General features: G+C 66.8%; 1 protein-coding gene across 1 annotated transcript in view; it reads right to left on the minus strand.

Moving 5' to 3' along the window:
• Positions 1 to 3,300: 3,300 nt before the first annotated feature.
• Positions 3,301 to 12,588, minus strand: part of CDH4 (cadherin 4) — a 207,253-nt gene continuing 197,965 nt past the window's right edge. Inside the window, exons 9-16 of the mRNA XM_036229218.1 lie at positions 11,079 to 11,264; positions 8,982 to 9,235; positions 8,375 to 8,517; positions 6,200 to 6,433; positions 5,123 to 5,356; positions 4,476 to 4,615; positions 3,646 to 3,810; positions 3,301 to 3,519 (exon numbers count right to left, since the gene is read on the minus strand). Coding sequence (XP_036085111.1) covers positions 3,310 to 3,519; positions 3,646 to 3,810; positions 4,476 to 4,615; positions 5,123 to 5,356; positions 6,200 to 6,433; positions 8,375 to 8,517; positions 8,982 to 9,235; positions 11,079 to 11,264 — 1,566 coding nt within the window. The 3' untranslated portion in view covers positions 3,301 to 3,309. The remainder of the gene's footprint in view (positions 3,520 to 3,645; positions 3,811 to 4,475; positions 4,616 to 5,122; positions 5,357 to 6,199; positions 6,434 to 8,374; positions 8,518 to 8,981; positions 9,236 to 11,078; positions 11,265 to 12,588) is intronic.

The raw sequence follows: 12,588 nt of genomic DNA on the forward strand, positions 1-12,588 counted from the left end.
CCTGCGACGCGCTTCCCTTTTTTTCCTTTTTTTTTTTCTTTTTGGTACAAAATGATACAAACAACAATACAAAATAGTTGTGCTGTTGACGGTTACAAAAGAAGTCGGGACGCGGCCTCGGCGCGGCGCCCGGAGGGGCTGTGCGGACGCGGCTCGCTCCCGCGCCTCTCCCCACGACAAGCACAGTCATGCGGGCTGCGACACGTTTGTCCATTTCCAAAAAGAAACATGCAAAAAAAAAAAAAACAAACCGGGATGGGGCAAGGAGAGCAAGGAGCGGCAGACGCGGTCCGATTGTACGGGGGCGCTCGCCGCTTCTTTGGTGTTATTCCTCGCAGCGCTGACGAGCCTCGCGGCCCCTCCCGCAGAGAGCCCAGAACTGTCGCGTCCAGATGTCGCGTGCCGGCCGGGGCCCACGCTGGGGACGCCGAGGCATCTCGGGGCCCGGCCACCGGACGCGACCCCGACCCTGGTGGCGGGAGGCCCAGCACCGGGGGTGTGCCGGAGGACGCGAGGAGACGACCGCTTGCTTGGCCGGGATTGGGGGTGCAGAGGCCCCAGCAGACACGCAGCCCCGGGCTGGGGTGCCGCGGACCCAGGCCCGGGCGTCTGACGCTGCCGCCCGGCAGCACAGGACTCTCCTGTTCAGGGAAAAAGCCCCTACGGAAGCCCTTGCCAGCGCCGTCTGGGCCTCCGCCGGCCCGGGCCCCGTCACACGCACGCTCTGTCTGCATGGTGCGTAAGATGTTTGACACTGGGTGCGCTCAGCCAATGCCAGCATGTCGGCCTTGGAGCAGCTGCATCTGGGGGGTGCGGGGGCCCCGACTCTGCCCCCGGGTGCGAGCGAGAGGGGCCGCTGTCTGGAAGCGGAGATGGCGGGAGAGGCCCCCGCAGATGGCTGCGGCGGGCTCCGCCCACGCGATGCAGGTGGGGCGTTTTGGACTTGGCGGGGCCAAGTGATGTGGGGCGGGGCCGGGGCCAGAGGGAGGCTGGTGACGTGGCCGTCCGCATCCCCACCCCTGCTGGAGTGAGGCGGAGGGGCAGCGCGGGCCTCCCCAGCAGGCTGCCGGTCGGCGTTCAGGCGCCGAGCCGGGCTGAGCCTGGCAGCGCCGTCCTCGAGGGGGCCGGGGGTTCAGAACGAGGAGCCCACAGCCGCCTCGGCTCCTGGGCCCCAGTCACGGTTACAACTTTGGAGAACAAACTTCCCCAAACACAAACAGTGTTCCAGCTCACCTTGCTGGCGAGCCCTTGAGGACCCCCCCCCCCCGCCCCCCACTGCGACAGTCTCCGCCTGGCCCCCACGATTTGCATAGCACGGCTTAGGACTGGGGAGCCCGGGGCCCTCCCCTTGGCAGGTGACCCTGACCTGTGCGAGATGACTATCTGCAAGGGGAGCATCTCGCGTGTGACACGGTGACCTCCCCCTCGTCCATCCTCCCCTCCCTCCCTCCCTCCCTACCTGGGCAGCCATGGGCAGAGTCAGAAGGGCCCGAGGCCTCCCTCGGCCACATGCGGCCGCCCTGGGAGAATGGACGGAGCTGGTGACGAGTCTGGGGGAGAACCCTGACACCCGGCGGGGCACGCCCACGCACGCACGCACGTGTGCGCACTCACGTTCATCGTCGAGGCCAAAGCTGTTTAGAGAAGAGGCTGCCCGTGGCAGCGGGGACAGGCCGTGGACGAAGGACCCCAGACGGGGAGCAGGGCGTGCGTGCCGTGCTGCGCCCTGACTGTCCCGCCCCCAAGCCCCCCCTCCCCCGCCATGGCCCCAGGAGCAGCTGTGGGCGGGGCGCCGGGCGGGAGGTGGCCGACTCCCTTGTCCCCGGTCAGCACTGGGACTCCCCTCCCCCAGGGGGCTCTGATGACGAGTCCTGCCCTGGTGGGGTGTCCTTCACCCTTCCTTGGGGAGCTCGAGAGCTGACCAGGCACAAGACTCCGGGAGGGTGTCTGACTCCCGCCAGCCGGCGCCTTTGCACCCAGGGATGCACCCGGCACCCTTCCTTGTTTGGCTGGGGACAAATGCAGCAGGGGTGCCCCCAGGGCAGAGCCCCACACCCTGTCCTGTGGAGCTGACGCCTGGTCTCAGGCCTGAGAGTCTGCGCAGCTGCTCGGTGCTGACAAGTGCCCAGGGAACGGGGCACCATGGTCAGCAGGTGCTGTCCAGACGCGCCTGTGGGGCTGGCTGGGCTCGGAGCAGATCGGAGGGTCCACCTCGGTTCTCAGCACTGGACAGCTCTGGCCCAGTGGGGTGGGCAGGACAGAGGCTGCGTGAGGCCACCCGGCCCGGAGGGGGGCTCCGCCCAGCTGCAGGCCGCATAGCCCCAGGGGCCAGCGGCACTGGGCGTGGTCGGGGCGCGGACAGGTGCGTGTGTGCCGGGCCTCTGACGGGGTCAGTCTGGAGGGGTGGTGGGCTCAGGCCACAGCTTGACGGGACACTGTCTGGCTTGGGATACGGCTTCTTGGACCAAAGGCAGTGGGGACCCGGGTGGTGTCCGGGGTGGCAGCTGGGCCTGCGGGGCGACCTGATGGTTGGCTGGAGGGGGGCCGGGGGACAGCCACGGACAGAGACGTGAGCGTGAGGAGCGGCCCCCGGGAGCGCTACCTGCCATCATTATTTACAGTGGCCAGAACCCCAGTGCGGGCCGGCCCCGCGGTGGCGCCTTCGGGCACGGGCTCGGCCGGCTCCAGGGGACGCTGTGGCCGGAGCCCAGGCCGGGCCCCCCGCCTCCTGCCCCTCGGGACCCCCCAAGGGGCCTGGAGACCCTGACTGCGTCCAGCTAAGCATGAGGGTGCAGAAGGGCCGCTGCGGCTCGGACCCCAAACTGTTTTTTCTTTGTAAATTTTGTCAAGCGGGTCACCCACTTTTTTTTCTTAAGAAAGGACAAAAAGGACCAAAACCAAAAAACAACCCGGATTCTCCCCGATTCCTTAGTTGGTGCCTTCCGAGCTGGGCCCGGCTGGGTGGGGGCGCTCAGGACCGGGGCGGGGGCGACTGGGTCTCCACTTCGGTCACTCCTGAGTTTGAGGGGAACTGATACGTGTACCGAAAGGCACTTTCATTTCTTTTTAAAAACAGTGCTTCTGTTCCGAGAAATTCAAGTTAAGACAGAGCGCCTCTCACTCCCCGTGCGTGGACGGTCGGCCACGGCACTGGCGGGGGGCCGGGCGAGCCGTGTTTGTGCCAGTCAGCTCCGAGTGGGGGGCCGGGGCGGGGAGGGGCCCCCAGCGCGCACGGAAGGCCGGGCGGCCTCCTGCGGTCCCGCCCCGCGCCCGAGCGCTGGCCCCGCTCCGGCTGGCGGGGGAGGATGCTCAGTCCTCACCGCCCCCGTACATGTCCGCCAGCTTCCGGAACCGGGGCCCCCAGTCGTTCAGGTAGTCATAGTCGTGGTCCCCAGACCCCGAGCTGGAGGAGTTCAGGGAGCTGACGGAGCCCGCGGTGGAGCCGCTGCCCTCGTAGTCGAAGACCAGCAGCGAGTCGTAAGGGGGCGCCGTGGGGTCGTTGTCGGCTGCCCGCAGTCCCTGGGGGCCACACGGGGCGGGTTAGGGTGGGGGCCCAGGGAGGGGGAGGCAGGCCCCAAGGGCGAAGTCGCAGGGCCCCGGCTTTACGAGGGCCTGCTTGGGGCCTTGCCCCTGCTAAGCACCCACCTCGCTGATGAAGTCACCGATGTCCCCTGGGTGGGGCCCCACAGGCCGGGCCGGGAACTGGGGCTCGGCACCCACGGGCCGCTCGTCCACCCGCCGCACCCCGGCCGCCTTGCTCAGCACGTGCTCCATGGCCTCTGGCTGCTGCAGCTGGCTGAGGTCGTAGTCCTGGGGCGGGCGAGCGGGTCAGCAACGGGGCACAGGCGGGGTGCCCGAGAAACCACTGTCCTGTTCCTCACCTGGCCCCTGGGCACGCCCCCCCAACCCCCCGCGCTGTCGCCTGGCTTGCCTGTCTCATAACCTCCTCTCTGATGTCAAATCCTGCCTGTCCTCACAGCACATGTGGGGCTTGTGTCCCCAGGCCGCCTTCCCCGGCCTGATGGCCCCCCAAGGCCGACCCTGCCCGCTGCCCCACTGCACGGCTCCCACGTGCGCTCATCGATCCTTGGAACAACCTGGAGCCGGGCTGCTGTCACCCCGTTTCAGGGGAGCACTAAGCTTTAGTGGGGTGAGGACTTCCCCTGAATCCCCCAGTGGCCAACAGTGGACCCAGCGTCCAACCAGGCAGCTCCCCAGAGTCCGCCTCCCAGGCACACTGCCGCCTGGTCCCCCGACAGCCTTGGGCCTGGGGGTCGCTGGCCCTCCCCACCCCCGGGGTGCAGCCAACACTGGGGGGGCCCTTGGATGAGGGGATCGCAGCGGGGAGGAGGCTGGGCGTGGGCCAGGGGACCGGGCTGGGCATTCCTGTGCGTGGCTCGGCCACCCTCGGAGGACCTGGGGTGCCCTCACGCCCTGAGGAAGGGTGGAGCCAGGGCAGCCGGCCGCGGCCTCACCTGGTCCTCCTCGCCGCCACCCTCCTCGTCGTACTTGAGGATGTTGTCACGCACGTCGTCCTCGGGGTCGATGAGCAGCTGCTTCGCGTGGCGCTCCTTCTCCCGCCGCCTCATCCACAGGACAAAGAGCAGGACCAGGGCTGCGGGGGCGGGGCGCGGCGTGAGCGGGCCGTGCGCGCGTCCGTGGGAGCGCCGTGTGCGCAAGCGCGTGCGCGTGCGCGTCCGTGGGAGCGCCGTGTGCGCAAGCGCGTGCGTAAGCTGCGTGCGCGTCCGTGGGAGCGCCGTGTGCGCAAGCGCGTGCGTGGGCTGCGCGCGCGTCCGTGGGAGCACGGCGTGCACGTGTGCATAGCGTGAATCTGGGCGTGCCACGCGCCTGTGTGAGCATGTGCGCACGCCGTGTGGACACGCATGTGTGTGTGTCTGTGCAGGCATGTGCATACCTGTGCACGTGGGCAGCTCATGTGAGTGTGCCTGAGTGTGTGCGGGTACTGCCACGAGTGTCTGGGCCGTTATCGTACGGACCGGTTTAACTGGGTTTCCGATGGGTCCCCAGGGGAGACGTGGGCCGCAGGGCGCACCTGGGCACGGCCGCCCCAGCCCCCGGACGAGCGCGCGGCCGCGCCGCCCTCGGCGCCTGCCGTACTCACTCAGCAGGAGCACGATGCAGAGGAGGATGGCCACCAGGGCACCCGTGCCCAGGCCGGCCGCGGCCACCGCGCCGGCCGCGGTGCAGTCGCCGTTCTCGTCGCAGGGGCAGACCTTGACCTTGATGACGGACGTGTTGGACAGGGGCGGGTTCCCGGAGTCCGTGACGATGATGGGGACGTCGTACACGCCGGCCTCCAGGTACAGGATGCGCAAGCTGAGCTGGGCGTAGTCACCTGGCACAGAGCAACACCGGGCTCCATTCCGTGAGCGGCCCCCCGCCCCCCCAAGCAGGACCTCAGAAGGACGGGGCGGGTCTGAGGGCATGAAAGTGTAGCGCATCTGCGTGACACACCTGTACACACATACAGGCACGCACAGGCACACACATGCACAAGCACACATGCGTACTCACACAACACACATGGACGCATGGCACACAGGCACACGCACACACGCACACACATGCACGCACACACAAAACATAACACACAAGGCACACACATGTATGCATATTTACACAGATATGCACACACGAGCACACACATGCACACACACGGCATACTGCATCTTACCACGATGTTAAAAGACACTGGCAATTCGATAAGAGCAATGGCGACATGTAGGATGAAGAAATGACCTCCACATATAAAGTTTTACCAAATCAGTTAGAAAAACTCAAAAAACAAGTGAAGGCATCGAACAGACAGTTCACAGGAGAAACAAAAAGCGGCCAGCAAGCATGTGGCAGAAGGTAGGTCCCCCGCTCAGACGGCCGGTGTGGGCGGGGTCTGGGGCGCCCTCCCTGGCGGGCGGGGAGCTGCTGTTGCCTGGCTGGAGACGCCTCACGCACCCGCAAACCCCGGCCCGGCGCCTTCTGTGCACGCGCACGTTTAGGACGGCGCCCTCGGGAAACGTACTGGTGCGCCGGGCCGTGGACCGCGGTCCGCGCAGCTGCGAGGATGTCACGGCCACGCCGTCACACGGCCAGACGCTGGGGCCTGCGGGGCGAGCCCTGCACAGGCCTCCGGTGGGGCGGGGCCCGCCCCTCCACCCGAACCCCCGGGGCGCGGGCTCACCGTTCAAGCGCGTGATGGTCCAGTTCCGCCGCACGGCGGCCGGGGCGGAGGGCAGCTCGAAGACGTAGGGGCCGACGTTGGGGTCCGCGTCTGCGTCGGCCGCCGTGATGTTGACGGCGTCCAGGCTCGGCCTCTCGCAGATCTGCGCCTCCTTGGGCAGCAGCTCGGGGGCGTTGTCGTTAATGTCAATGAGATAGATCTGGAGGGTCCCGGTGCCGCTGGCCGGGGGGGCCCCTGCGGGGCGGACACGGGGCCTCGCGGGTCACCTCTGGTCCCGCGCCCCCGCAGCCCCACCCACCACCCCGGGGCTCCGCCACCACCCCAGACCCGCAGCCACTCCACTGTGCACGACAGACCCCCCCGCGGCCGCGCACGCGCGTAGCGAGCTCCGCCGAGCAAAGCTGCGGGAGACCACGCCCACTAAGCGAGCCACACTCGGGCCTCGGCGCCCCTCTGAGGACCCCGACCCTGTCCCCCGAGACCCTCACGCCCAAGCCCTGCCTCCGCCCAGGCCGATGTTGCGGTGGATGTGAGCTGGGCGGCTGGAGGGGCACGTCCTGTCCGTCCTCCGGGCCAGAGGGGCCGTGGCAGCGATGTGCCCACAGCTGCTCTGCCCTTTATGGCAGCTCCTGACCCCGGCCGGAACCACCTGGTGTTGGGCCGAGGCAGGCGGAGCGTGTGGAAACAAACCCTACAGCGTGTCCCTTTAATCTTCGAGAAAACATCAAAACGCACTGGAGCGGACACAGCTCGCTGCCTGCCTCGGGGCCGCTCTGATACGTAGAGGGCGGGGCGCACACGCGGCTTCTGCTAACGCCGCTGAGCCTGCGCCGCCTGGGCTGCCCGCCGCCCGCCGCCCGCCCTCTGCTCCAGCCACGGGTTCATCTGAAGTCACCGTCTAGCCCAGTCTCTCTGCTGGACCTGTCGCGGGCTCCCTGCAAGGGCCTCCGTGCACCCTGCGGGTCAGAGATGGGGGAAGGAGGCTGGCAGGTGATAGCAGGGGTCCCCAGAGCACGCCAGCCACATCCTCCTCGGGGCCTTTGCAGGGGCCACTGTGAACGCGGGGGTCCACCTCCCGCCCCGCCGGCCTCGGTCCCACAGTCAGGCCCTCAGAGCCAGCAGCCCAGCCGGAGGCCTCGGTCACTGTCCCCGTCCAGCTCCCTCCCAGAGTTATCTGGCCGACTTGCTTGTCGCCCATCTTCCTGGGACGGAGACTGCCAAAGTGGCCCTCAATCTCCATCCCCCCTCTTCCTGAATGAAGAACCAGGGCCCCGAACTTCAGCTGGAATCAACACTGCCCAACGAGCGGACTGCATTTCTCAGCATCCCGGGCAGTGAGGCCGGGCTTCGCGGCCAAGTTCTCAGCCAGCACTGGCCGTGGGAGTGCTGATGGAAGTCCTCCCCGCTCCCCCCCGTTTGCCAGAACATGGTCGCGATGGCCGGAGCAGCAGCAGCAGCCACTCTGGACCATGCTGCAGCTCACCGAGAACGTGGGGGTGGCCAGGGTGAGCTGCGGTCTTAGCCCTGGCCCCAGGCCGCCTGCCTCCGGCCGTCTTCTTTGTGGGAGAAAACAAACCGCGATCATGATGAAACTTCTACCGTGACTCTACAGCTGGCCCTGGCACTGGTGGGCACACCGGCCCCCGAAATGTCAGCTGCAGAGAGGGGCTTTGCCTGTCCCGTCCCGATGCACGGTGCCTGGCACACAGCAGGGCTCAGTGGTCGTAAGAGCAGTGACAGCAGTGACAGCTCGGTGACCGACTGAGCCAGGCCCCGTCCCCACGGCCCTCGGAAAGGGCCGCTCGGCTAAGACGTGGTCCCAGTGCCGCAGTTTATGGGCGGGGAGGCCAAGAAGCTGTTCGGCCAGGACAGGGCAGGGACAAACCTAAGCCAGACCGCCATCGTCCCTGGCTCCCCCGCCACCCATGAGTGAGCGGCCATGCGGGTGCCCGGATGGGCATGAGGAAGCCAGAAAGCCAGGCAGAATGACCGACGCTTTGAGCGAATGCGGAGAGAGTGACGGCCGGGGACACCAGGAACGACGAGGCCCCGGGTGCCGCTCGGCACCGGGCCCTGGCGCTGCGCCCCTCCCCCGCCCTGGGCGCCGGCGGGCCCCCCCCCTGCCACCCCCCCGGCCCCCCCACCACACAGCACGCAGCACACGGCGGGGCGCACCGTTGTCAGCCGCCAGGAAGGTGGCCTCGTAGACGTTGTTTCTGACGTAGAGCGACTCGCGGTCGAGGGCGGCCGCCGTGGTGACCTGGCCGTTGCTGGCGTTGATGCGCAGCCAGTTTGCCGGGTCTGACAGCTTTGAGTATCTGCGGAGGGAGGGGGCGGGGGGGGTGAAGCCAGGGGCGGGAGCAGGGCCGCCCGGGAGCCCCCCGCCCCTCAGGCGGCATTCCCGGGGCCGTCCCCCCTGGGCGCCAGCCCGTAAGTGGAGTTCACTGGGGGTCTTTCCCTAGTGGGACGGTGACAGCGGAGGCTCACGGTCACCGCGGTGGGTGGGCTACGTGTCCTCACAAGGACCTTAGGGGGCAGGTGCTATCATCCCCATTCACAGGTGGGGAGCGGAGGAGCAGAGAGGTGACCTTTGACGGCCAGCAGAAGGCCCGCCCACCTCCCGCCCTCTCGGTGCGGGCCAGGCCAGTGCCCGCCCGTGTTTGCCGAGCACCTGTGGCATCGCTCAGTCTGGGTCAGGTGGGCCGGGTCGTCCCCGCTGTCCCCAGGACTGGGCCCTACGCTCCCACCTGGAGAGACCCCGAGCCGGGCCCTGCGGCCTCACCTCACGGCCTGCTGCATGAAGCGGTCAGGGTCCACAGCTGAGAAGGTGGTCAGCACCGTGCCGGCCGGCACGCCCTCCTCCAGGCGGATCAGCTTGTGGTTCGAGGGGAAGTAGGGAGCCTCGTTGACGTCCATGACTGAGATGGTCACTCCCGCTGTGGACTGGAAGGACATCTGGATCCCGCTGGCCAGGGGCGCCTGGTTGGACACCATCACGGTCAGCATGAACGCCCTGTTCAGCTCGTAGTCAACCGCCTGGAACGAGAGAGGCCGGGGCGAACTGCACAGGTGCCCGTGGGCCGGATGGAGGGGGTGCTGCGGGCCGGATGGAGGGGGCGTTGCGGGCCGGATGGAGGGGGAGCCGCGGGCCGGATGGAGGGGGCGCCGCGGGCCGGATGGAGGGGGAGCCGCGGGCCGGATGGAGGGGGCGTCGTGGGCCCGATGGAGGGGGCGTCGTGGGCCCGATGGAGGGGGCGTGGGCCGCATGGAGGGGGCGCCGTGGGCCGGATGGAGGGGGCGTCGTGGGCCGGATGGAGGGGGCGTCGTGGGCCGGATGGAGGGGGTGTCGTGGGCTGGATGCTCCCGCTGCTTTGGCCTCGAAGTACACGGCCACCAGAAAAGGGTGCAGGGGAGGTCCCCGTCTGGGAGTCACCTCCGCCGGGGCGCAGGGCTAGAACCAGAGCTGGGGTGCTGTACAGAAGCAAAGGCTCTGTGCACACACCACTGGGCTGTGGCCTCCAGTGTGGACCGGCCGCGAGAATGTCCCCCCTGCAGATACGGCCCCCATGGGGCCGGCGTGAGGGGGCCTGTCTGCCGTGCACGTGCGCAGCAGGGCGCCTCATGATTCTAAGGGGCTGGGAGGCCCTGTGGGAATTAAAGCGCCCCTCGTCATGCACTGGGGAGCAGCGGGGAGACCAACCGGTCCACGGTGACGACGGTGACAGTGATGGCGATTACGACGACGGCAGCAGCTTTACTAGGTGCCAGGCGTCACCCAACCTTTGTGTCTGCAACACACCCGGGTCTAGGCCCCCCAAGTCGCCTCATTTTATGTATGAGGACATCGAGGCACAGGGGGGTGGCTGGCCCATGCTGGGGTAAGCAAGTGTAGAGCCAGTGTGGGATCCAAGAACATGTGTCCCCAAGGCACCGAATTCCTCTGTGGGCCAGGTCGTGGGGTCCCGTGAGTGCCCCCCTGCTCCTGTGGCCCCCGCCCCTCCCCAGCCCCCGCCTGGCCAGCCCCCTCGGAAAGAGAATGTCTCAAAGGACCGTGTCTCCATCAAAGAACGCGAGACCAATTTGCAAGTGCTTTCTCAGGTGCGGCATCCCACCTCACGCAGACTTGTAATGGACGTTTTAGAGAAAAGCACCATACGGAGTAGAAACAAGAAGGGAAGAGACATGGGGAGAGTGGGGTGCCGGCGGCCGAGCCCCACCCAGGACAGTGGCCCGTGACGCCGTGGGGACAGTGCGCCTGCATGCGCTCTCAGCTCGACGGGCTTTAGAGCTCGCTTTTAAATTTGCACGCGCTGACATTCGGCTGTGAGTCGCGGCCGGCGCACAGTTATATACCCGCCCCGGGAGCGAGACGGGCGTCCCGCCGCCAGGTCCCTCCTGCCACCCTGTAACCAAACCCTCCCCATCCCCGGCATGTTCCTCGAAATTAATCTATAATTTTGGTACCAGAACCTAGACAAAGACAGTACGAGAGAGGAAAAGCATAGGCCTAAACTGCTCAGAAAAATCTTCGGGTATTGGCAAAGCAAGTCCTACAGCGTATTACAAAGAAAACCTCCTCCACTAAGTTGGCTTTGTCTCAGGAATGCAGGGATGGTTTAACGCGAGAAACTTAGAATTCACCCACCAACAGTTTAAAGCACTGTGGCCTTCGGAGAGGGGACGGGAGGGCAGCTCTTTCTGGGGGGAAGTGGCAGCTCAGGCTACTGTCCCTGGTGATCACACGACGAGGTTCTTGCGAAGGCCGCCTCTGCACTAGCGGGTTGGGCACAGCCCCTTGTCCTTGGTGTGTTGGGAACCCCAGCACTGTCTCGGTTAGACCTGTCCCGGGGTGTGAGGCAGGAGCGGGGCGCGCACCCACCTTCACCACGGTGACCATGCCCTCGTTGGTGACGGGGTCCGTGCGGATGCTGAAGTGCCCCGAGGGGTCCCCGCTGATGACGCGGTAGGCGGCGTTCCAGTTTGGCGAGTGAGGCTGATCACGGTCCGTCACGGTGAGGTTTGCGACCACTGTCCCCACCCGGTTTTCGGGGACTTCCCCCACATACTGCAAAGTGCAAGGGAGAGAAAGTTACACGCGCTGTGGAGGCCGGGGGCGGTCGGGGGAGTCCGCCCAACGGCAGGTGCCCCAGATGCTCAGGACCTGGGGTTCCCGTGGGTGGACCCGCGCCGTGCTCGAGTGGTGCTTCCAGGGGCCTCTGGGTCCTCAGCGAGGCCCGGCGAGGCTGAGGCTCACGTCTGCACACACCCGCTCCGAAGTCAGCCTCGCCTGCACACACGTGCACACGCACATGCACGCGTGTGGCCCTGGCCTTTCTCTCAATCTCCTTCAGGCCTGTCCCATGTCAGCTGGGCACCGGCACAAATTCCCGGGACACGGGGACCAGGGATGTACCTGCACAATGCACGGTAAGCTACGGCACGGCGGCTTCCCAAGGTGACCCGCTCCTGCTGGACGTCCCGTCACAGGCCGGGGCTTGGGGTCCACGCGGCAGAGCAGCAGGTGGCCACCCCTGCGACTTAACCTTTTTGTCCCGCCGCAGACAATGGGGGCTGCAAGCCACCCCCATCGACGAGCGCGGTCCCTGTGACAGAGGCTGCCATGCGCAGGGAAAGGCGGGGTGTGCGTGTGTGAGTGTGTGAGTGTGTGAGAGCATGTGATTGAATGTGAATGTGTGTGACTGTGAGCGTGTGATTGTGTGTGAATGCGAGTGTGAGACTGAGTGTGAGCGAACACGAATGTGCAAGTGTATGAATGTGTGTGCAAGCGTGTGAGTGTGCAGCACGTGTGAGTGTGTGCATGTGTGTGAATGTGTGAGTGTGTGACTGTATCTGTGTGCGTGTGTGTGAGCGTGTGTTGGGTAACAACGGAACCCCAAGCACTTCCACTGGTGAGTCGCCGCTCACGGTGCCTCGGAGGCGTGTGGCCCGCGCGCCGCGGCCCGGCTCAGAGGGCCCTCGGCTCGGCTTAGTGCTTGGCCGTCGCTGCCTGGAAATTCTTCATTTGCGAGCAAAGGGTCAGAACCTCGTCTTGCGCTGGGCCAGGGCACGGCGTGGCCCGCCCTGCTCTGCGTAGTGTGCTTTTGAGCCGCAAAACCCGGAGACAAAGTTTGTGGAACTGTCTCGGGGCTTCCGCTGGCGTCCACAGCAGAGCAGCCCCAGCGCCGGGCCCCCGGGGCCCACGGTGCGCCGGGGCCGAGCCGGGCACTGCCGTGCAGCGTCTCTCCAGCTCCTCGGATCACCCCGTTCTCACCCCTGCTTCCAGATGCGGAAACTGCAGCGGGGAGTTACCACTCTGGGGAGCCACAGCGCGAGGGGCCCAGAGCGTCGGTGCCAGGTGCTGGGCGTGGTGCCGCGGCGGCCTGGGCCCG

Source organism: Rousettus aegyptiacus, unplaced genomic scaffold (genome assembly GCF_014176215.1).
Source record: "Rousettus aegyptiacus isolate mRouAeg1 unplaced genomic scaffold, mRouAeg1.p scaffold_m13_p_12, whole genome shotgun sequence".
NCBI classification, from domain to species: domain Eukaryota; kingdom Metazoa; phylum Chordata; class Mammalia; order Chiroptera; family Pteropodidae; genus Rousettus; species Rousettus aegyptiacus.